Raw genomic sequence first — 25,558 nt, 5'->3', positions numbered from 1 at the left:
GAAGATTTGGTGTAAGGGTCATCTACAATCTAACTATAAGAGTCAAGAGTGAAGGATTCTTTGCTGCACTTACAGGTACACTTGATGATGACAATGCTTGGATTATTGATATTGGAGCCTCAAGACAAATGATAGGAGAGAGTGGACAACTTCAAACCCTATCAAACGGTTCATCATCACATTTAATGGAGCTTGGAGACAACAACAACTATGTAGTCAAGGGCCTTGGGTCTACATCATTGGAGCGAGAAAGTGGAGGAAAGCTACATTTCAACAACATTCTCTATGTACCAGGTTTGAAAAAGAATTTTCTTTCCATTTCTTGTTTAAAAGATAAAGGAGATAGGGTTGCTTTTGTAGATGGTAAAGTTTTGGTTTGGGGAAAGGATTCAAGTTTTGAAAAAGCAAGGGTTATTGGGATTCATGAAGGAAGATTATATAGAGTTATTACACCATCCCCTCAAGCCCTTGTTCACATGGAGATTAGTCCCATCGAGCTTTGGCATAGAAGATATGGACATATTCACTACAAGATACTTCCCTCTCTAAGTCAAATGGTGAAGGGCATCCCCAACCTTAAGGAGGACCATGATGGAGTTTGCAAGGGATGTGCTTTGGGAAAAAATACTAGGAAACTTTTTAGTAGTAGTGACACAAGGTCTAAAGAAATACTAGACCCCATTCATTACAATGGATGTGGACCCATGTATGATAAATCTCTTGAAGGCCATCTATATTATGTGACCTTCATTGATGATCACTCTAGAAAGACTTGGCTCTATCTTCTCAAAAAAAGGATGAAGTATTTGATAAGTTCAAGGAATTTAGATCCGAAGTAGAAACCCTAACCGAAAGAAAGATATAGACCCTTAGATCTGACAATGGAGGTGAATATACTTCTAAGGAACTTATAGCTTATTGCAAAGAACTAGGCATTAAGAGGGAACTCATAGTTCCCTACAACCCTGAACAAAATGGAGTAGCAGAAAGGAAGAATAGAACCATTGAGGAATGCGTAAGAACCTTGATATTTGATCAAGACCTACCAATTTTCTTATGGGGAGAAGAAACCATGACAACAATATACCTACAAAATAGAAGCCCTCATAGAATCCTTGATAATATGACACCGAAAGAAGCATTCTCAGGAAGGAAGCCATGTGTAGACCATCTTTAAATTTTTGGATGCCTTGCATACATACATGTTCCAAAAGACAAGCGAAAGAAGCTAGACTCTACAAGTATAAAAGGTATCTTCGTTGGTTATAGCCTTTCATCAAAGGCTTATAGAATCTACATCAAAGAAGAAAGGCGAATTGAAGTTAGCAGGGATGTCATATTTGACGAAAATCATGCATACAAAAGATCCAAGGATATACCTATTGAATCCAATGAAGAAGATGCACCACTATTTGAAGAAGAAGAGCAACATGACAAGTCACCTACAAATCAAGAAGAAGAAGGACCAAGTGAACCTATTCAACCTACTACCATTCCTGAAGCAAAGAAGAGACCAACCTGGTTGAGAGCTACACTTGAAGAAGCAAAAGGACACAAAGCAACAAAGGACACATTTAGAGAAAGCAAGAAGCCTAAAAGATACTTAGGATATGCAACATACATGATGAAGTTAATTGAAGCAAAACCAACTACTTTTGAAGAAGTCGCTCATCAAGAAGAATGGAAGAAAGCAATGCAAGAAGAATATCAATCTATCATGAAGAATGGGGTTTGGGAAATCGTTCCTAGACCTAGTGAAAAATCTGTTGTCACTTCCAAATGGATTTACAAGATCAAACATGTTGTTCATGGAAGCATAGACAAATACAAAGCAAGATTTTTTGCGAGGGGTTTCTCTCAAAAGGAAGGAATAAAATATGAAACGTTTGCTCTTGCTGCCAGGTACACTACTATTAGATCTTTGGTTTCTTTAACAACCACTATGGGATGGAATATGCGTCAAATGGAGGTCAAAACAACCTTCCTAAATGGAACCATAGATGAAGAAGTATATATTGAGCAATTGGAAGGCTTTGAGATAAATAGCAGGGAAACTCATGTTTGCAGATTAAAGAAAGCTTTATATAGCTCGAAGAAAGTTCCTAGGGCTTGGTACGCAAGAATGGATGCCTATCTTCTAAGGATTGGCTTTATCAAAATTTCTGTAGATGTAAACCTCTACATGAAGATATTGAAGAATGAACCAGTCATCATACTTCTATATGTGGATGATTTATTTGTTACAGGTGTGGAACGCAAAATTCTAGAATGTAAGAAGATGCTGGAAGTTGAATTTGAAATGAAAGATCTAGGACTTATGCATTACTACTATAGAAGTTTGGTAGAAACCTAGTGATATATATCTTGGTCAAGGAAAGTACATAATCAAGATGTTACAAAAGTTCGGTATGATGGATTCCATGCCTGTGACAACTCCCATAATCACAAATCTTAAAAAATTAAGTTATGATTCTAGTCCTGTTGATCCCACAAGTTACTGAAAGTTGGTTGGCTCCTTGATGTACTTGGTGAACATTAGACTTGATATATGCTTTGATGTAAATGTTCTAAGTTAATTTCTGATGGAACCTTGTCATGATCATTGGATCGCTGCAAAGCACATTTTGAGATACCCACATGGAACTATTCATCACTACCTAAAATATGATGGGAAGGAGATTCGATTGATAGGTTTTACTAATTCTGATTGGGTTGGCAGTGTGAAAGATCGAAGAAGCACTACCGGTGGTTGTTTCAGTTTGGGATCCACAATGATTTCTTATATTAGTAGAAAACAAACAATTGCTTTGTGTAGTGCTAAAGCCGAATATATTGTTGCATGTGAAGTAGGAAAAGAAGCAGTTTGGTTAAGAAAGCTTCTATCTGATCAGATTTGTTTGGGGGGCCATTAGATCCTACAATTATAATTTGTGATAATCAAAGCAACATTGAGATGTCTGAAGACCCCGTGTTCCATGCCAAGATGAAGCATATCAATAACAAATACCACTATATTAGAAGTTTGGTGTAGGATGGGTTGGTGAAGCTATAATACATTTCGACCGATGAACAAGTAGCTGATGTGTTGATGAAATCTCTTCCAAATAAGAAGTTTGAATATTTCAGAAGCATGCTTGGACTAGTAGACATCACAAATTTAGTAGATAGGGAGAGATGAAGCATCTTGGGGTGACAAGATGCTTGGGAGGACATCTAGTCCACCTGTGATGATGTCTAGATCCCGAAGTGGGGGGGGGGTATCGTTGGTCTTGTGTAGCTCTAACCTTGGATACAATACCTGGATCACTAGGTTGGGGTTAGAGTTGAAGCCTGATGGTACCTATAGTGGCTAAAGCTTGGAACACACCTTAGTCCGAACTAGTTAGATACCTTGGTCAAGTATCTAATGCGTAGCACTGTGTGTGCTGTGACTCTTCATATCATTTTGAGATCATCCATGTACCTTTGTATATATATAATTATGAATACCTCCCTAGTTAAGAGGGAGTGTTGAAGAATGTAACTAGTGTCGGTATTCATAATTGTATTTGTGTCATGATGTAAACAAAATTTTTAGTGTGAAAGAAAAATTATTTTGAAGCATGGGTTCCATGCTCTTTCATTTATTTTCTAGGTCATAGCATCTGTTGAAGGTTTCTAGGTTTTGCCTTGAGTCATAAGAGTCATTGTCACATTTATTAGACCCTTCTTGGGCATTTGTATCATGTAAAGAAAACTATTTTTGAGTCAAAAGTGTCATTTGTCGCCTCCTCACCAAGTCGACCCAGATTAGGGCTATTCGACCCAACAGAAGTAGTATAAATAGAAGAGGATTTCGACTCATTTGGCACACACTCACCAAGTTCGATCTACAAGAGAAAGAGGACGAAAAAGACAAGCAAATTGTAGGAAAGAAGACCTAATTCAAGAAAGAAGCAAAATCAAAGTTTGGAGCATCTCTCTCTCTCTCACATGTGCAAGTTTTCTAGGGTTTCTGGGCAAGTTGCTGTGGCCAAAATTTCTGAAGTAGTCACAGGTCCGAAGTTTTGTACCTGGGGGACCAAAATTATGGATTGGCACTGCATTCAAGAAGCTGAGACTTGGAGACTTTGGCAAAAGTCATCTACTTAAAGGAAGAGTTAACTTGGTGATTGGAGGAGGTCTTTGTATAGGTCAAAAGTGTCTAGGATTGTCTCATTTGAATTTACTAGTGGAAGAGTTTGACTAGGTTTTCCCCTTGATAGGGTTTTGGCCTGGTTGAGAACCTATATCTTGTGTTCCTTGTTCTTGTGATGTTTATGCACTTTTGATTTGGTAATTGCTTGATGAACGATAATGCAATAAAGAAATAAAAGTATCCAACACACATCACAAGTAATTATCAAAAAAAGAGGAATCAAACCCTAATATTTGCATGCCTTGATTTCTCAACAAACATCACATGCACATTCTCTTCTTCACGTGATGAAAAGAGAATGGTGAAGGATTGGATAAGCATCTGTGGTTTCCTTGAGGATATAGAATCCAAGAAAGGAAAGGTAGCGACACTCTTTGAGGATAGCATAGATATCCAAGAGAAGAGTGATGGAAGAGGACCGATATTCTTTGAGGGCTCAGGATTGGAGATCTAAGATAAGAATAGTCCTAAATGGACATACCTTGTAAACATCCGGATGGGGTCTATGCCTTGTAGAGGTAGTGTGGTACCACACGTAAAGCCTCCTAGCATAATGCTCTCAAATGAAGTTGGGCTTGTCAAGTTAGGCCTTAGTGATAGTGTTGGTAATAATAATGATGATGCTTACATTTTGGCTTATCAATCTGACTCTTCTTATGAGAACTTTTCAGTTTGAGAATGATATTGTACTAGTTGTACAATTATGAATACCTCCCTAGTTAAGAGGGAGTGTTGAAAATGTAACTAGTTTTAGTCTTCATAATTGTTGTACTCATTTCAATATGTATCCTATGTAATAAGAAAAAGAAGAAAATAAAAAGTTTTTATTTTTAAAGCATGGGTTTCATGCTCTTTATTGATGGTGTTCTAGGTAAAAGCACATTCTTCATGCTTGTAGGATTTGTTAGGTCTTAAGATTTATTTCATGAGTCAAAGAAGTCAACATCATGTTTATCAGACCCTTTCGGGCAAAGTGTAATTGGAAAAATAATTTATTTTGAGTCTGGAAAGCACTAGAAAGTCTGAAAGTACAAGTTGGCCCCGGCAGCTTCAAGTTGGCCTAAAGGAGAGGGAATTTTACCCCTAGGAAAGCCTTTATAAAGAAGCAGTTCTACCTCATTTGGTATCCACTCATTCACACGTTCGATTTGTAGCTGGGAAGCATCAGAAGAAGAGAGCGAAGCTCTAGAAGAAGAAAGGAAGGACAAAAATCTTGTTTTTTGGCTCAATCCCTCTCACACGTGCAAAGGATTAGGGTATTTTCAGCTTCCAAGAAGATTCGAAATTGCAACACTGAGTTGCAGTAAGACGAAATGCAGTGTCTTGTTGCTGGAAGGAAGAATACTTTATCTTCATCTCATTGAACTTGGGAGGAGCTGTCTTGCTCTAGGAAGTGTTGAAAAATGTAACTAGTATTTGTCTTCATAATTGTACTTGAGTCATGATATAATGTATTTGTCAAAAAAAAGAAAAGAAATATTATTATAAAAGAAAAATTATTTATAAGCATGGGTTTCATGCTTTGTTTATTTTCTTTTAGGTCAAAGCACCCATTGAGTGCTTCTAGGGTTTATGTCAAAGTCATAGTCCCAATCATTATTATCTAGACCCTTCTTGGGCTTTGTATGTCTAGAAAGAAATTTATTTTTGAGTCAAAATTGTATTTTATACGTCCTCCATCAAGTCAGCGTGCCCTCTAGTCAAGTCGACCTCATTAGGAGAATTCATCCTCGTAGAATGACTATAAAAGCAGTGCTACACGACCTCATTTGAAGACCAATCAAGCAAGTTCGATCTGCAGTTGCAGGAGTAAGAAAGAAGTGTGAAATACCTAGAAAAGGAGGAGATAACCATAGCGAAGGAGGCATTTGTCAAGCAAAAGGAAGCCAAAATTCTCTCTTTTGCCACACATGTGAGTTTCTTGTTTTCGTAGGAGGGCTGAAATTTCAGATCTGCGGTAGGGTCAAAAATATAAGACAGGAGGGCCGAAATTTCAGATTTGTACTAGGGACGTAAATCTGAAGCAACAGGGCTGAAATCTAGGTTTGTTTCAGGATTGAAGCAGTTTGACTAGAGTTGACTATTGAAGTTTGTCTAGTCATATTGGGAGGTGGACTTGGTGGATTGGAGGAGGTCTTTATGTCTGGTCAAAGGTCTTGGTTATCTCATTGATTTGGTTCTAAAGGAAGAGAAGAGAAGTTTTGGGTTTTCCCCTAGAAGAGGGGTTTTAGCCTTGGTTGAGAGCCCATATGTTGTCTCTCTATTGTGTTGATCTTCGTGTATTTATGTTTTTGGTAGCTGCTTGATGATAAGAAGCTAAAATAAGATAATAGGAAATCAAAGATAATCACAAGTAACGATCAAGATAAGAAAATCTTTCTCCCTTTTTATTTTTTAATAGGAAGGTCTCAAGAGGAAGCCGAATTAGGGTTTCTGATGTAGCAACAAGGGTTTTGCAGGTTGAGTTACAGTATTAAAGCTGGCAGGTCGAAATTGTAGGTTGAAGCTGTTTGGTGCAGAATCACAGAGGAACTTGTTGAAGCGCTGACTTGGTACTTGAAGGAGGACTTGGTCTAGGATTTGGGTCTTTGTTGTCTCATTTGAAGAAAATTCTATAAGAAGAGAAGAGTTTTTTCGGATTTTCCCCTTGGACGGCTTTTGCCCTGGCTAAGAGCCTAATTTTTGTGTCCTCTGTTTTTGCTCCTTGTGTTCTTGATATTTGTTTGATGAAGAGATCTAAATAAAGAACAGAAGAAGACTAACGAAGTTCACAAACAAGTATTAAGGTTAAGGAAAATTGATATAATAAGCTGCCACTTTGAATTTTCCAACAGATCCCACTTTGTATAGGCAATTGATTGGTTCTTTGATGTATCTAGTCAAGACTAGGCTAGATTTGTATGTCAGGAGTGGTGGAGTGAAGCCGCAAGGCTATACAGATACATATTGGGGTGAATTGTAGTGGATAGGAAGAGTACCTCAGGGTGTTGCTTTAGCTTGGGATCGACAATGATTTCTTGCTTCAAGATGAAGAAGGCTTTTGTGGTACTCAATTTAGTAGAGGTAGAGCATATGCCAACAAATTTTGCGTGTTGTGAAGCTCTTTGGCTTCACAAGTTGCTCACTTGTTTATTTGGTCAAGAGTTGGAATAAAATTCTCAGAGAATCAGTGTTTCATGACAAGTCCAACTTATTGAGATCAAATATTTCTTCATTAGAGACAGGGTGCAGAGAGGAGTTGTGAAGCTTCGATATATCTTTGTAGATGAGCAAGATGCATACATTGTCACGAAGCCCATGGTGAAGGGGTAGTTTGTCTTCTATGGAGATAAGCTGGGAGTGATACAGAATAACTTCCTTGGAGGAGGTCTTTATGTCTGGTCAAAGGTCTTGGTTATCTCATTTGATTTGGTTCTAAAGGAAGAGAAGAGAAGTTTTGGGTTTCCCCCTAGAAGAGGGGTTTTAGCTTTGGTTGAGAGCATATATGTTGTCTCTCTGTTGTGTTGATCTTCATGTATTTATGTTTTTGGTAGCTGCTTGATGATAAGAAGGTAAAATAAGATAATAGGAAATCAAAGATAATCACAAGTAACTATCAAGATAAGAAAATCTTTCTCCCTTTTGATTTTTTAACAGGAAGGTCTCAAGAAGAAGCCGAATTAGGGTTTCTGAAGTAGCAACAATGGTGGAAGTTGTAGGATGAAAATTGCAGGTCGAGTTACAATATTAAAGCAGGCAAGTCGAAATTGTAGGTTGAAATTGTTTGGTGCAGAATCACAGAAGAACTTGTTGAAGGGCTGACTTGGTACTTGAAGGAGGACTTGGTCTAGGGTTTGGGTCTTTATTGTCTCATTTGAAGCAAATTCTATGAGAAGAGGAGTTTTTTCAGGTTTTCCCTTGGATGGGTTTTGCCCTGGCTAAGAGCCTAATTTCTGTCTCCTCTGTTTTTGCTCCTTGTGTTCTTGATATTTGTTTGATGAAGAGATCTAAATAAAGAACATGAGAAGACTAACAAAGTTCACAAGCAAGTATTAAGGTTAAGGAAAATTGATATAATAAGCTGCCACTTCGAATTTTCCAACATATCCCACTTTGTATAGGCAATTGATTGGTTCTTTGATGTATCTAGTCAAGACTAGGCTAGATTTGTATGTTAGGAGTGGTGGAGTGAAGCCACAGGGCTATACAAATACATATTGGGGTGAATTGTAGTGGATAGGAAGAGCACCTCAGGGTGTTGCTTTAGCTTGGGATCGACAATGATTTCTTGCTTCAACATGAAGCAGGCTTCTGTGGTACTCAGTTCAGTAAAGGTAGAGCATATGACAACAAATTTTGCGTGTTGTGAAGCTCTTTGGCTTCACAAGTTGCTCACTTGTTTATTTGGTCAAAGAGTTGGAATAAAATTCTCAGAGAATCCAATGTTTCATGACAAGTCCAAACATATTGAAATCAAATATATCTTCATTAGAGACAGGGTGCAGAGAGGAGTTGTGAAGCTTCGATATATCTTCGTAGATGAGCAAGATGCATACATTGTCATGAAGCCCATGGTGAAGGGGTAGTTTGTCTTCTATGGAGATAAGTTGGGAGTGATGCAGAATAACTTCCTTGGAGGAGGTCTTTATGTCTGGTCAAAGGTCTTGGTTATCTCATTTGATTTGGTTCTAAAGGAAGAGAAGAGAAGTTTTGGGTTTTCCCCTAGAAGAGGGGTTTTAGCTTTGGTTGAGAGCATATATGTTGTCTCTCTGTTGTGTTGATCTTCATGTATTTATGTTTTTGGTAGCTACTTGATGATAAGAAGGTAAAATAAGATAATTAGAAATCAAAGATAATCACAAGTAACTATCAAGATAATAAAATCTTTCTGCCTTTTGATTTTTTAGCAGGAAGGTCTCAAGAAGTAGTCGAATTAAGGTTTCTGAAGTAGCAACAAGGGTCAAAGTTGCAGGATGAAAATTGCAAGCATGTATTAAGGTTAAGGAAAATTGATATAATAAGCTGCCACTTTGAATTTTCCAACATATCCCACTTTGTATAGGCAATTGATTGGTTCTTTGATGTATCTAGTCAAGACTAGGCTAGATTTGTATGTCGGGAGTGGTGGAGTGAAGCCGCAGGGCTATACAGATACATATTGGGGTGAATTGTAGTGGATAGCAAGAGTACCTCAGGGTGTTGATTTAGCTTGGGATCGACAATGATTTCTTGCTTCAAGATGAAGCAGCTTCTGTGGTACTCAGTTCAGTAGAGGTAGAGCATATGACAACAAATTTGTTGAAATTTGGTACCGGAGGACAGGTGGTTCCCTTAGGCTTTGATCTTTGGCCTAGGGAAAAGTGTCCAAAAGAATTCAATTTTTCTCCTAAAGTGACTTTATAATTTTATAAAGTTAAATCTAATTTAAAAGTGACTTTAAGTGATAAAGTTACTAAGTCTAATTTTAAAGTGACTTTTATAAAGTCAATGAAAAATTAGAAAGGAAAAGTGACTTTGAAAATAAATGACTAAGTGGGTCTTTATTAAAGTGGGGTGAATTAAAAAATAAGAAGTGAGATTTAAATGAGCATTTAATCTCAGCCTTAGATCTCAATTTATCTCAGCCATTGGATTTAGGGATCACTCAAAAGTCACTTGGATCACCCAAAAGTCACTTGGGGTTAGATTAAAGGAGGAAAAAGAGGAAAATGTCATTAATTCTTTCATGAGCAGATTGAGAGAAGGAGAGCAAGAGAGCAAGGGAGATTTCTGGACAGTGAGCTGCGGAGTTTCAGCAGCAGAGTTTCAGCAGAGCAGAGTTTCAGCAGAGCGGAGTTTCAGCGGCGGAGTTTCAGCAGGGTGGAGTTTCAGCAAGTCTGTATAGCGGAGTTTCAGTAGGGCGGAGTTTCAGCAAGGCGGAGATAAGTTGTAAAAGTTTGCTTGCTGATTTTTGCTGAATATTTCTCTTACTGTAAAAAGGCATTTTCCAGAAATAAAGAAGAGCTCTCAAATTGGTTTTCCCCAAGAGTTGTAGGGGGTTTTTCCAGGGTCACATTGACAAAAAATCTCAGTGTTTAAATGTGTTTTAATGGCTGTTTATTACTGCTGATTTTTATTTCTGGAATTTTCAGCGTTCTGTAAAATTTCTAGAATTTGTGTTTTCAGCAAATTTATTTTTTCCAACTTGTTAAATGTATGGTTATGGGAAAGGGCATTTAACTATATGGGAGAAATAAGGAGAAACTGAAAACCGAGGTGGGAAATGAGAAATTTCTACATGGTATCAGAGGTTGAGTGCTGAAGGACAGTTTGGGACAGCAAAATGAAAAATTACAGGTGCTGATTTTTTACTCAGAAAATTCCAGCAAGCTGATTTTTTTTCATAAACAGTAGTTTTATCTTTACTACAACAGTGTTATTTTTCAGTTTTAGGACAACAGGATGTCATTGGGATTGAGGGTGGAGGATAGGCTGGATGGGCATACAAATTACAGCGTTTGGAAGGAAATAATGCAGAGTATCTTTGAGGAGGCAGAAGTCTGGGATATCATGGTGCATACCACACAGAACCCCGTTGTTGTGCCTACTGATGCTACTTAGTTGACAGCTTATAATAAAAAGAACAACAAGGGTAAGAGGCTGATTCAAGACGGAATCAAAGACCATTGCATTCCTCATCTGAGAGGAAAGAGCAATGCCCATGAGATGTGGACAACATTGTCCAATCTCTACCAGAGTACCAATGAGAACCGGAAGATGGTCCTGAAGGAGAAGCTGAAGAACATTAAGATGGGTAATGATAGTGCAACTGGATATCTCACAAAGATCACTAATGTGAGAGATGAGTTGGCAGCGATTGGAGAGGCCATTCCACCCACTGAGTTGGTGCGGATTGCAGTGAATGGCCTCCCCCGTTCATGGTTGAACTTTGCTGATGGGGTTTGTGCACGTGAGACCCTTCCCACATGGGAGAGGTTTTGGGATGATTGCATTCAGACAGAGATCAGGTATGGTCAGCTTGGGGCAGCCAAGCCAGTTGAGCAGGATGAGGATGTAGCACTGGTGACAGGAGGCATGAAAGGCAAATGGAAGAAACAGGCTTCCACAAGCAGTGGTGGGGGCAAAGGCAAAGGTAAAGGTAAACAGGGGAACACACAGAAGGACTATTCCAAGGTGAAGTGTTGGAATTGTCAAAAGATGGGACACTATGCAGTTGTGTGTCCGGAGAAGAAGAAGAAGGGGAAGAACCAGGACGTGGCAGCTTCAGCAGAGATTGAGGACTTTGCAGGTCATTTTGACCGAGAGTTTGCGTTCACTACGTGTGAGTCCTCTAGTGCAGGATCACCTGCCACACAGGTTCAGAGGGAGCATGCTTTTCCCTCGATTAGCGGAGCATCTTCAGGTATCTGGTATGTGGACAGCGGAGCTTCACGTCACATGACAGGAGTCCGTGAGTACTTCTCAGAGCTTTCAGAGAGTGGCACTGATATAGAGGTAGTACTCGGTGATGACAGAGTTGTTAGAGCAGTCGGGGTGGGGACACTGACATTTCAGAGGGAGTCCAAACCTCCCTTGAAAGTGTCAGATGTTCTTTATGTGCCAGGGATGAGGAAGAACCTCATATCCGTCTCAGCTTTGGAGGACAGAGGATATGAGGTACTGTTCAGGGGAGGACAGGTGTTGATGTATCCCAGGGGCACTCCAGTTGATTCAGCGAGAGTGATAGGTGTACGCCATTCAAAGGTGTACAAGTTTGCATTCCAGCCCCTTTTGGCATTGAGCTAGTACCGACAGCAGAGCTAGCAGTTCTGAGCTGTGTGAGATTTGGCACCGCAGGATGGGACATATGTATCATGGAGCCTTGAGGACATTGCGGGAGATCACTACAGGTGTGCCAGATTTCAGTACTGATCACTTTGATACTTGCAGAGGTTGTGCGATGGGCAAGTTTGCCAAATCCCCTTTTCCCAACAGTGACAACAGAGCGACTGAGATACTTGATTTGATTCATTCCGATGTGAGTGGTCGGATGTCTCATGTTTCCTTGAGTGGATATGAGTACTATGTTTTATTCATTGATGATCACTCTAGGAGGACCTGGATTTATTTTTTGAAGACCAAGAGTGAGGTCTTCAAGCGGTTTTAGGAGTTCAGAGCTCTTGTGGAGACACAGACAGGTCGAAACATCAAGTCCCTGAGGTCGGACAATGGAGGAGAGTACACCCTTGGAGAGTTTGTTGAATATTGTGTGGAGGCAGGCATTAGGAGGGAGTTCACTGTTCCTTACAACCCCCAGCAGAACGGGGTTGCAGAGAGGAAGAATAGATCCATCACAGGGGCTGCCAAAGCCATGTTACATGATCAGGGGTTGCCATTGTTTTTGTGGGCAAAGGCCTGCAACACAGCTGTTTACTTGCAGAACATGAGTCCGCATCGTGCCTTGGGGCACATGACTCTGGAGGAGGCTTTCTCTGGGAAGAAACCTGATATTGGTCATCTTCATATCTTTGGATGCATTACATACTCCTATATACCCAAGGAAAAGAGGACCAAACTAGAGCCCACCGCAGAGAAGGGTATCTTTGTGGGCTACAGTGAGACCTCAAAGGCCTTTCGAATTTACATTCCAGAGGAGAGTTGTTGTCAGATGGGATGTGAAGTTCGAGGAGGACAGGGCCTTTAGGAGGTAACGAGAGATAGAGTATCTGGATCAGCCAGACCCTCAATAGCAGTTGAGTCAGTCGCAGGGATCCAGTGGGCAGGGATCAGGAGGATCAGGAGGTACATCTATGAGGATGTTAGGTCCGTCAGTGAGCAGTGGCTCACCAAGCCAGAGGGGTGGTGCTCCGGGCAGCATGCAGAGCAGTTCACAGAGCAGTTCACTAGGGAGTCCACTGATGGACAGTTCACACGGTACCTCAGCTTCTACAGGTTTAGGTGCAGGCAGGAGGACAGCAGACAGACAGTCAGGAGTTCAGGCTCCTGATGATGATGAGGAGGAGGAGTTTCATTCTCCGGTGGGATAAGTGCGCTCAGGGAAAAGGAAGCCCAAGTGGCTTCAGGACACCTTGAGAGATGCCTCATCTGTTGCTGAGCCGAAGAGGCCGGTCAGAGAGAGTAGACCACCTGAGAGGTTTTGTAGCTATATGGCGATGGTTACCAGCATCCTTGACTCTGAGCCTTCTAGCTATGAGGAGGCAGCTAGCCAGCAGGTCTGGAGAGAGGCCATGCAAGAGGAGTATTCTTCTATCATGAAGAATGATGTTTGGGAGGTGGTGCCGAGGCCTGAGGGCAAATCCGTGGTTACTTCCAGATGGCTTTACAAGGTAAAGCATGCTGCAGATGGCAGCATTGAGAAATTCAAAGCAAGGTTTGTGGCTAGAGGGTTCTCCCAGGTAGAGGGAGTTGATTATGAGGAGACCTTCGCTCCCGTGGCTTGATATACTTCGATCCGCTCCATTATATCGATAGCAGCAGAGATGGGTTGGAAGATCCACCAGATGGATGTGAAGACTGCATTTCTCAATGGCTTCATACAGGAGGAGGTGTACATTGAGCAGCCACAGGGCTTTGAGGTGCATGGGAAGGAGTCCCATGTGTGCAGACTGAAGAAGGCCCTTTATGGCTTGAAGCAAACTCCCAGAGCTTGGTACTCCAGGATAGATACATATTTGCAGGGGATGGGTTTCACAAAGAGTGAGGCAGATCCGAACCTTTACTTTATTGTGATTGGTGAGGAGCCTCTCATTCTGGTGCTATATGTGGATGACTTGGTCATTACAGGTGCAGAGAGACTCATAGAGCACTGCAAGAGAGATCTTGCGATGGAGTTTGAGATGAAGGACATCGGCTTGATGCATTACTTTTTGGGCTTGGAGGTGTGGCAAGAGGAGGGGCATTTCTTCCTGGGGCAAGGGAAGTATATTGTGGACATCCTTAGCAGATTCCACATGGAGGATTGTAGACTCATGTCGACACCGATGATCACCACAACTGGAAGAAGCTTCATGCTTCGGATTCCGAGTTGGTGGATCACACATTGTACAGGCAACTGATTGGTTCCTTGATGTATTTGGTCAACACTAGACCAGATATCTGTTTTGCAGTCAACACGATGAGTCAGTTTATGTGTGAGTCTAGGAAGGTTCACTGGGTGGCTGCAAAACACATTTTGCGGTACTTGCAGGGGACAATGGATTATGGTCTGGACTACAGGCAGGGAGATGGAGTGAGATTGGCAGGATACACTGATTCTGATTGGGCAGGTTGTGCTTCTGATAGGAAGAGCACTTCAGGGTGTTGTTTTGGGTTGGGTTCAGCAGTAGTGTCATGGTTCAGCCGGAAGCAGCAGTCAGTAGCACTGAGTTCAGCGGAAGCAGAGTATATGGCAGCCAGTGTAGCTAGTTGTGAGGCTATCTGGCTTCGCAAGATGTTGTTTGGCTTATTTGGTTAGCAGTTGAGACCTTCAATGATTTACTGTGATAATCAGAGTTGCATTAAACTCACGGAGAATCCAGTATTTCATGATAGGTCAAAGCATATCGGGGTCATATATCATTTCATCAGAGACTATGTTCAGAAGGGAGCTGTGAAGCTTGAGTATATTTCCACTGATGAGCAGGTTGCAGATATTCTTACCAAAACCTTACCACGGGGCAAGCATGTCTACTTCAGAGACAAGATGGGTGTGGTGAGGAACACCTTCCTCGGTAAGAGGGAGTGTTGAAATTTGGTACCGGAGGACAGGTGGTTCCCTTAGGCTTTGATCTTTGGCCTAGGGAAAAGTGTCCAAAAGAATTTAATTTTTCTCCTAAAGTGACTTTATAATTTTATAAAGTTAAATCTAATTTAAAAGTGACTTTAAGTGATAAAGTTACTAAGTCTAATTTTAAAGTGACTTTTATAAAGTCAATGAAAAATTAGAAAGGAAAAGTGACTTTGGAAATAAATGACTAAGTGGGTCTTTATTAAAGTGGGGTGAATTAAAAAATAAAAAGTGAGATTTAAATGAGCATTTAATCTCAGCCTTATATCTCAATCTATTTCAGCCACTGTATTTAGGGATCACCCAAAAATCACTTGGATCACCCAAAAGTCACTTGGGGTTAGATTAAAGAAGGAAAAGATCATTAATTGTTTCATGAGCAGATTGAGAGAAGGAGAGAAAGAGAGCAAGGGAGATTTCTGGACAGTGAGCTGCGGAGTTTCAGCAGCGGAGTTTCAGCAGAGCGGAGTTTCAGTAGAGCGGAGTTTCAGCAGCGGAGTTTCAGCAAGTCTGTACAGCGGAGTTTCAGCAGGGCGGAGTTTCAGCAAGGCGGAGTTTCAGCAAGGCTGAGATAAGTTGTAAAAGTTTGCTTGCTGATTTTTGCTGAATATTTCTCGTACTATAAAAAGGCATTTTTCAGAAATAAAAAAGAGCTCTCAAACTGGTTTTCTCCAAGAGTTGTAGGGGGTTTTTCCAGGGTCACATTGACAAAAAATCTCAGTGTTTAAATGTGTTTTAATGGCTGTTTATTACTGCTGATTTTTATTTCTGCAATTTCCAGCATTCTGTAAAATTTCAAGAATTTGTGTTTTCAGCAAATTTATTTTTTCCAGCTTGTTAAATGTATGGTTATGGGAAAGGGCATTTAACTATATGGGAGAAATAAGGAGAAACTGAAAACCGGGGTGGGAAATGAGAAATTTCTACAAAATTTTGCGTGTTGTGAAGCTCTTTGGCTTCGCAAGTTGCTCACTTGTTTATTTGGTGAAGAGTTGGAATAAAATTCTTAGAGAATCCAGTGTTTCATGACAAGTTCAAACATATTGAGATCAAATATCTCTTCATTAGAAACAGGGTGCAAAGAGGAGTTGTGAAGCTTCAATATATCTCCACAGATGAGCAAATGCATACATTGTCACCAAGCCCATGGTTAAGGGGAAGTTGGTCTTCTATGGGGATAAGCTGGGAGTGATGCAGAATAACTTCCTTGGAGGAGTTCTTTATGTCTAGTCAAAGGTCTTGGTTGTCTCTTTTGATTTGTTTCTAAAGAGAAGAAAAGTTTTGGCTTTTCCCCTAGAAGAGGGGTTTTAGCCTTGGTTGAGAGCATATATGTTGTCTCTCTATTGTGTTGACCTTCATGTATTTATGTTTTTGGTAGCTGCTTGATGATAAGAAGGTAAAATAAGATAATAAGAAATCAAAGATAATCACAAGTAACTATCAAGATAAGAAAATCTTTCTGCCTTCTGATTTCTTAACAGGAAGGTTTCAAGAAGAAGCCGAATTAGGGTTTCTGAAGTAGCAAAAAGGGTCGAAGTTGCAGGATGAAAATTGTAGGTCGACTTACAGTTTTAAAGTTGGCAGGTCGAAATTGTAGGTTGAAGCTGTTTGGTGCAGAATCACAGAAGAACTTGTTGAAGGGCTGACTTGGTACTTGAAGGAGGACTTGGTCTAGGGTTTGGGTCTTTGTTGTCTCATTTGAAGCAAATTCTATAAGAAGAGAAGCTTTTTCATTTTTTATTTTTTTATTTCTTTCGGGTTTTCCCCTTGGGCGGGTTTTGACCTGGCTAAGAGCCTAATTTCTGTGTCCTCTGTTGTTGTTATTTCTATTCTTGATATTTGTTTGATGAAGAGATCTAAATAAAGAACAAAAGAAGATTAAGGTTAAGGAAAATTGATATAATAAGCTACCACTTTGAATTTTCCAACAGATCCCACTTTGTATAGGCAATTGATTGGTTCTTTGATGTATCTAGTCAAGACTAGGCTAGATTTGTATGTCAGGAGTGGTGGAGTGAAGTTGCAAGGCTATATAGATACATATTGGGGTGAAGTGTAGTGGATAGGAAGAGCACTTCAGGGTGTTGCTTTAGCTTGGGATTGACAATGATTTCTTGCTTCAACATGAAGTAGGCTTCTGTGGTACTCAGTTCAGTAGAGGTAGAGCATATGCCAACAAATTTTGCATCTTGTGAAGCTCTTTGGCTTCGCAAGTTGCTCACTTGTTTATTTGGTCAAGAGTTGGAATAAAATTCTCAGGGAATCCAATGTTCCATGACAAGTCCAAACATATTGAGATCAAATATCTCTTCATTAGAAACAGGGTGCAGAGAGGAGTTGTGAAGCTTCGATATATCTCCGTAGATGAGCAAGATGCATACATTGTCACCAAGCCCATGGTGAAGGGGAAGTTTGTCTTCTATGGAGATACGCTGGGAGTGATGCAGAATAACTTCCTTGCTAGGAGAGAGTGTTGATGATGGACAAGTACTTCTGCATAGGGTAATTGAGCAAGTGTTTATTATGCTCTTTTTCCTAAGTCTAACTTAAGAAAATCACATTGATTATTAATTGATTAATGTTTTCTATTGGTCGAAGGTTTTCTAAGGAAAAGTAAATTATTTACTTTAGTGATTTAGATTTAATCTCAACTATTGATCTCAAGCGGGATAGGATTTAATCCTATCCTTCTATCACTTTGGAAATTAGGGTTAGGGATTTAGCTTGATGAAGAATTATAAAGACAACCTAAGGGAAGGAGGAAGACACATTACAATCACAAGTGATTTGTGTATTTGAGAGAGATTTTCTCAAGTAAGGAGTGAGAGGCTCAAGGTTGAAGAGAAGGAAAGTTCGTTACTGAAAATTCCGCAAAAGAAAATTCAATGGAGGCTGAGACCTTACGAGTTGCTGAGCACCAGATTCATAGTGGGCTGAAATCGAGCTCTAGGAGAGTCACACGAGCTGAGGACTTGTGCCGGGAGTCCGCACATGTGATAGCTACGCTAAATTTGGGCGGCATGTGTGATCGCTAGGAAAGAGGAAGGTTGCGTGGGTGCTGTTCCCGTTTTCCAAGGAGCTGAATGTTGAGGTTTCAATTGCTGTAAAATTCTGTATTTCTCTGTGGACAATATTTCTTGTAAGGGAATCCTTATTTATTTCTGAGAAATAAGACTGAAGGATAAATTGGAGGTGCTTCTGCTGTCAATTTTATTGCTAAAATACTGGTGTATTTTTATTCATCAATTTCAGAAAATATCTACTGGGTTAATTAACTTTATGGGTTATAAAAAGTTGCTTGGGATATAAATCAGATCTAGTATTCAGGATTTAAGAGACTGAATAAGAATTTCGTTAAAGATAACATCTCTTTGTTCAATCACCATGTGAGTGAAAGGACCATATAGACAAAATGTTGAAATATGTGCCCATTTGCTTGCTCAAGAATTTTGAGATGCGAAACTGATGGAGACATATCTTGAACATCTGCAGGAAGTGTTGTTCCTAGGTACATTCACAAACCCTTGCTTCAAAGAATTATTTGATCTGCCTAAATATCATAGTCAGCCTCATTTAATCAAAGCAAGCATCCATTGAGAGTCCATAGGTTCAACAATAACAAAGAAGAAACCTCTGCAATGTTTTCTGCAGGCTTTTTTTATAGATTCAAGAGAGTGAGAGATACCATTATCTTGAGCATCTACAGGAAGTGTTGTTCCTAGGTACATCCACAAACACTTGCTTCAAAGAATTTTTTGATCTGCCAAAATATCATCGTCAGCCCCATTTAATCAAAGCAAGCATCCATTGGGAGTCCATAGGTTCAACAACAACAAAGAAGAAGCCTCCACAATGTTTTCTGAAGGCTTTTTTTATAGATTCAAGAGAGTGAGAGAGACTATTATCTTGAGCATCTGCAGGAAGTGTTGTTCCTAGGTACATCCACAAACACTTGCTTCAAAGAATTATTTGATCTGCCTAAATATCCTAGTCAGCCCCATTTAATCAAAAAGCAAGCATCCATTGAGAGTCCATAGGTTCAACAACAACAAAGAAGCCTCCACAATGTTTTCAGAAGTTTTTCTTTTTAGATTCAAGAGAGTGAGAGATACTATTATCTTAAGAAAAATTCTACAGTGCACTGGCCTTGAGGACAGTTTAAACCCTACAAAATCTTAGAAAAAGTGATGATCCAAAAACCTTGCTATGGATTTGTTGCCACAGCGGAAGAAAGGTTTTTGGATCAACAAATCCATAGCAAGATCTAATATCTCTGAAATCCAAATCCATAGCAAGATCTAATATCTCTGAAATCCATAGCGAGATCTAATATCTCTGAAACCCATAAATCCACAAATCCACAAATTCTTTGTTGCCCCTTGTTGATTTGAAATCAACAAATCCATAGCAAAATCACTTGCGGAAGAAAGGTTTTTGGATTTCTAAGTAAACCCTTGTAGGACGGTGAAAACCCTTTAAAACGTTTAAAAAAAGAGATGATTCAAAGACTCTAGTTATCTAGGTAATCATGCGATTTCACGAGCAAAAAATATTTGGACTAGCTGCTAAACTGGGTGAAAGTGATGATCTGAAACCCCCATTCAGCAGTCACAACAAAACAGTGACACAAACAGCCTTGGATCAGCTCGCTGAGTTGAATAAGACTGACCTGAAACCCTGGTTCCATAGTCAGAAAAAGTTAAAAACACTGGTAAGGCCACCTGCAAAATAGCCCTAGATCAGCCCAAAATAGATCTCTGTTACATCTTTAAAATTCCTCAGAATAGGCACCTGGAAAAACCAGCAGGGAAATGCACACATTGGGTTTTCCAATCCTAGGATGAACATGCAAAAGATATTCAAAAATAAGTCTGTAAGTCAGACTTAAATGTCTCAAATAAGGCACCCTTCTCTAGCCATTAACCTGTCTGAAACAGACCAAAAGATTCTTCAAGTTAGGCAACCTTGTTCATGCAACTATTGGTCACAAAGCACTAGCATAATCAGCCCAAAAAGAGCATTTTAAGCAGCTTTTAAATTAAGGGAGGTTTGTTGAAGTTAGTGGTAGCTTCGGAAGGTCTTCTACATAGGCTTTGTGTCTTAGCATGTGGAAGACATTATTTGCCTCTTCTAGGTGCTTGCTTGGTGGAGTAAGTGATTTATGTCTTCTTTCTTAAGTTTAACTTAGGAAAAGTACAATAATTAAAGTCAATTATTTTTTGTGTGGACTGTTAAGTCATTTTTTAAGGATATTATTTAAGTGACTTATAATCTCAACTGTTGATCTTAAAGATTATTCTAGAAGAGAGATTAGGGTTAGAGACTTGGACTTAATGAAGATTATAAAGGGAGCCTCGCGAGTAGGTAAAGACACAAGTGTGTGATTGAGTCATCATTCAGAGAGGAGATTGTAGGGCCGAGTTGCCGGAGGGAGATTGATTTTATCAGGAGGAGGCCAAGTTGCTGGAGGGACGAGTTTTCCCTAGTGTGCATCAGTGGCACGCAAGAAAGGGTGCAGGTTGAGTTGTTGGCTGAATATTTGGGCCAAGTTCCCATGCCGATTTCATCCGGAGACTGCTTTCCTAGGGGCCAAGTTCCTTGGGCCGAATTCGTTCTGAGGGAGCCGTGTTATAGGTTTTGGTTTTGTATTTTTCCTTGGAACTTTGTGGGTCGAAAAACCCAGATTTTCCAGATAATTAAATGACGGAGAATTGTTGTGGGTGAACTATTTTGCAATTTGTGATTGATCTCTTTGGTTTATTTCTGCCACAGATATTTAATTCTAGAAGTTAAAAATACCAGTGATTTTATTTTTCGGTGATTCAGTATTTGTTTGGGTAAATAAATAAATTGCTGGGGATAAAATAAATTGCCATAAGAAAATAAATATGGCTGGTATTAGAAATTTAACAGGGTTCACTCCTGTTCTGATTCCTTGTTGTGGTTCATGACAAATGGCGAGAGGGTCGAATTGAACCAATCAACAAACTCAAATTCTGCAATAAAAGAAATGAAATAACAGAACTAGGGCGGAGATAGATTAGTGCAGCCCTAGGAGACAGGAAAACCAGCAAGTATAATAGCGCTAAAGAGGAACAAGACCCAAGAACGAGAGAGTGCTATAGTTGATGGTGATCGCAAGAACATCACTGTTATAAAGAATGAAGAAATGATCATAAAATATGAAATATTACAAATGAGAGTTGTATGTATATCAATGTTCCACCAAGCTTCCGGGATGGTTAAAATAAAAAATTTGTTGTTCAATGTTAAGAGTGGTGTTAGAGTTGTAACACTTCGTTGAAATATGAAATAATTATATTAACAGGCTGACCAAAGGTCTATCTATGCAAGAAGTCTTTTCATGGATGGATGATAGATGTTGGCCTTCACAATAGTGCTGTAAAAGTTCTATTTTAATATATGATCGCTCTGAAATTTCTAGTAGAAAATCGTTGAAGATTCTGGGAAAGCTCCATAGCAAGATCTAATATCTCTGAAATCTCTTGTCGTCCAGGAATGTGGTCCACGTTTCACATTGAAGTTGCTTAGTTTGCAGCATGGAACATTCGATACAAAAGGTGGAGAATATGAATGGGTTCACAAGGTATTTACTTTTTTGTCTGACAAGTTTTCCGGTAATGTTTGATAACGATGTTTATTGGGATATAATGACGTGTTTTAAGTTCCTTTCCTGATTGCACATAAGTTGTTACAGGTTCACTTATTCTTTATATTTGATGGGTAGTCAATTTATATTAAAAGAAAAGCCAACAAAATTTAATCTTTTAATTTACTGACCTTGTTTTACTGGATATTTCTGAATAGCCAGACATATTTAATCTTTTAATTTGCTGACCTTGTTTTACTGAATATTTCTTAACAGCCAGACATGGACACCAGTCGGAGAAGGTTTTTCTTATGATCTTACCATGTTTAGTTACATTGCTGCTTTCAGCAAGGTGTTTGTTGGAAGTTGCATATCACTGGTTGGTGCTGACCTACATCTGAAAATGAATCGGATGTATTTTTGATAGAATTGATTAAGATTTTGGCTGGAGGGGGGTAATTTGAGATTAGGTTACTTTTTTGAGAATCTCTTATGAGGTTGCTGTCGTAAGATGCCAAGGAATGTGAGAAACTTTTTATCCAGTTTACATTAATATGTAGTGCTTTTATTTAACCATTTTTCAGTTTTACCATATATCTTGAGGTTTGTTTTTCCCTCCCTCTTTTAACAGTTAAAATGTGTTTAGTCATTTTTTTTCATCTGAAATTTGTCTAGGGTTTGAAAGCAAAGAGCAGGCGAGATGATGCAACAAGAGTGTTTTTTGGTCTAGATTTTTCGGTTAAATTAACTTCTTCGATATGTGGTGATTTACACCTGAGCCATATGATGAGCACTACTTGTAAGTTAATAAATCAAATGCACAGGAAATTTCAATTTTGCGGGAGGTATCACAAAAGTTTTAAAGTAGTATTTAGATCATGCTTTGTTATGTATTTATGCGTGTTTATTGTGGTTGGGCAACTTGTGTGTTTAATTTTGTGAGAACAAATAAATTTTATAGCACGGGGGACATTCGTTTCTTTGGGCAACTTGTGTGTTTAATTTTATGAGAACAAATAAATTTTATATCATGGGGGCCATTCTTTTTTTATTATTTCCTTCTTCAGGCTATTCCCAAGAATCAAAGAAGAGGTACAAATACATAGGTAGTTCCCAATGGAGCAGCACAAAGGCAGCTCACAAAGAGCATCATGCATCATGTCAATGAGACTTGAACTTGGATGGGGTGACAGCATGAGGACCATTCTTATCAAAAGAATATGTTGAGGCCGTAATATAAAAATTATGCTCTTTCCATATAGAACGATTTACACTTAATACCTAGGTCACAAAGAGCATCATGCATCATGTCAATAAGACTTGAACTTGGATGGGGTGACAGCATGAGGACCATTCTTATCAAAAGAATATGTTGGGCCGTAATATACAAATTATGCTCTTTCAATATAGAATGATTTACGCTTAATACCTAGGTTGCATGAGTGTGGAATGCAGGTAAGTTGGTGGTTGCATGAGTGTGGAATGCAGGTAAGTTGGTAGTGGGTACACGTATCCGATATTGTTAGAAGTTTTTTTCAAATTTTCATCAGCCAACAATAATTAAAAGACATTTCAGCATAAGTTATAATACTAATTTTTATTTGATAAATTTGAATTATAATACTTGTATACTATTATTGTTATATATACTAACATAGCTATTAAACATAGAAAGAGGAAAATTTAAAACTTAAACATAACATTCATAATTCAATGAAACCACTAGTCACAGTAATTTCAAAGAGCATAATACAACCATAATTGTTGGATTTCTCCTCGGTATTTGTTCATTCATTATATAATGTAGTAGTTATTGTTTACATTGTCCAAAATCAGCCAAATTGGGGAAATTAAAAAAACTTAAATTTCAATGACAAACCACCATTGAAGTATGACAAGTACAATGCCACCGGTCATTCTTTGTTTCATGTTGATTAAGAATCACATCAATTCTTGCATAACATTCACAGACAATTCACAAACTTAAATGAGTTACTCTTTAGAATAACGACTTTTTGAATCATATAAATTTTGTTCACTATGAATGGGCAACTACCCTATGCTAGTTGCTCCAAAACATGTTTCCACATACATTTCATGAGTGATTTGGATAATTAATTTTATGAATGGGCAACTACCCTATGCTAGTTGCTCCAAAACATGTTTCCACATACATTTCATGAGTGATTTGGATAATTAATTTTATTATCAAGTTTGGTGATGAATTCCAAGAATGGTTTGTTAGTTGGATCCATTAGATCAAAGTTGAAAGTTGGATTACCCATTTGAAAACAATTGAAAGTTAAAGTATGATATTATGACATGTCTATGTCTAGTTCCCAAATGATGAAATAGTGCAAAGAACAAAGTGAGCTAGTAGAAAAATGACAAATGTTATCAATTAAATATACAACTTTATAATTAAATATTAATATTCATGTTGGTGAAACACCCAAAGTGATAGTCCAACAATTGACAAAATGCTAAAAGTACTACATAGTCTAAAAGTTGGCTAAATGACCAAAAATGCTCCAAGGCCAAGGCCCAAAATATATTTTTAACCATTGAGGTTATCATAAAGTGTAATCTTCAATGACAAGGCTATCCATATAGACTCTTGGCTCACTAGGCACCATACTTCCATTAACATCATCACCACCACTAAGATTAGATGCAATGTCATCTAAGGTTATGCCAACTACATGTGCATTCGCTGAAGGATCATCATCATTATCATAAATTTGTGCAACATATTCAATGGCCACATTTTAGTGTGTTGCAAGGCGTTCTAAATACTCAAGTAGCTTTTTTGAACAAAGTCGAAGACTACTATGCACATAAATGGATAAAATATCTCAAATTTCAAAATTAATTTAAGTCTATTCCTTTAAACAAACTAGATGAAACTATAAGTGGACCAATACCTTCCAATTGCTGAAAAATTGACAACTTGAGATGGCAAGTTGTTGAAGCTTTTAGAAGAGGTATTGAGCTTGTTCCGTCTCCTCTTTGTTATCTTGTGGGTTTCCTAGAAAAAATCCAAAGAGGTTTTTTGTTGTGAATTATGTGTTCTACCTTGACCACCATGCAATCCATACATTCATATATTTCTCCAAGATTAAGGATTATTTTGGGTGCCTAATCAACTTTGCAATTGGAAAGAACACATCTCTATGCCCACTCCACCATTCTTCATTAAGAAGTATTCTCTTATATTCCTTGCCTATATTATGGATTTAAACTCGGACCATGCATTCCACTCTTGAGAAACAACAATGGCTTGTAGGGATTCATAAACCTCAACCATATGTCAAAAAAGAATGAAGTATGTAGTATATCTTGTTTCTATAGGTTCTAAAAGATGCTTCCTTGATTTCATTATATAGATTTTTATTGAAGAGTAGTAGTTGCAAATGAACATTTGTGCCTTTGGCATCTTAAATGAGTTTTGAAATCCTAGATATTTTGTTGATATCTTTTGAGGGGATTTTTAAGGGCATGTACACAACAAGGAGTCCAAAAGATATGCTTATATTGGCATAGGATTATGAATTATGTTGCTCTAGAAACATCTATTGCATTTGTGATTACATGTACTACATTTGAAGGACTAGTCTCATCAATTACATCCTTCAACATTGCAAACTTGAAGGTAGCATTTTTCAATTTTCCAGGGCAACTAATTGCTCTTAAACAATAAGGCCCTAATAGTAATATGACAATAATATTCAACAATGGCTTTTGTTGAATTCTTGTCCAACTATCCATGGCTATGAACACCTTGAATGAAGTCAAGATTGTTTGAGGTAAGACTCCACGTTATTGTCACCCCTTTATCTAATAATAAGCTCCTCCTTTTGTTGTATCATGGGGGTATATATCCTAGCCCAACAATGATCAATTTTTTCAACATTTCTTTGTAATATCGTGAGCATTGGGCATTAAATGAAATTCCATTTGCCATAAAAAAATTAGCTATAGAATTATAGACCTTTATTGAGAAATCTGGAGAAACTAGATTAAAAGA

The 25,558-nt window shown here is 38.6% G+C and overlaps 1 protein-coding gene across 4 annotated transcripts in view; it reads left to right on the top strand.

The window, feature by feature from the left end:
* MEE49 (Ribosomal RNA processing Brix domain protein) overlaps positions 1 to 22,145 on the top strand; it is a 180,939-nt gene extending 158,794 nt beyond the window's left edge. For all 4 annotated transcript variants that reach the window (XM_089419853.1, XM_089419850.1, XM_089419852.1 and 1 more), the window contains exons 11-12: positions 21,439 to 21,528; positions 21,808 to 22,145. In XM_089419853.1, coding sequence (XP_089275979.1) covers positions 21,439 to 21,528; positions 21,808 to 21,846 — 129 coding nt within the window. In that variant the 3' untranslated portion in view covers positions 21,847 to 22,145. The remainder of the gene's footprint in view (positions 1 to 21,438; positions 21,529 to 21,807) is intronic.
* Positions 22,146 to 25,558: the final 3,413 nt, after the last annotated feature.

This window comes from Pinus tabuliformis, chromosome 4_1 (genome assembly GCF_031772625.1).
Source record: "Pinus tabuliformis cultivar Carrire ecotype Pingquan chromosome 4_1, CPIR1, whole genome shotgun sequence".
Classification (NCBI taxonomy): Eukaryota; Viridiplantae; Streptophyta; class Pinopsida; order Pinales; family Pinaceae; genus Pinus; species Pinus tabuliformis.
This window is presented reverse-complemented; position numbering and strand designations above follow the sequence as displayed.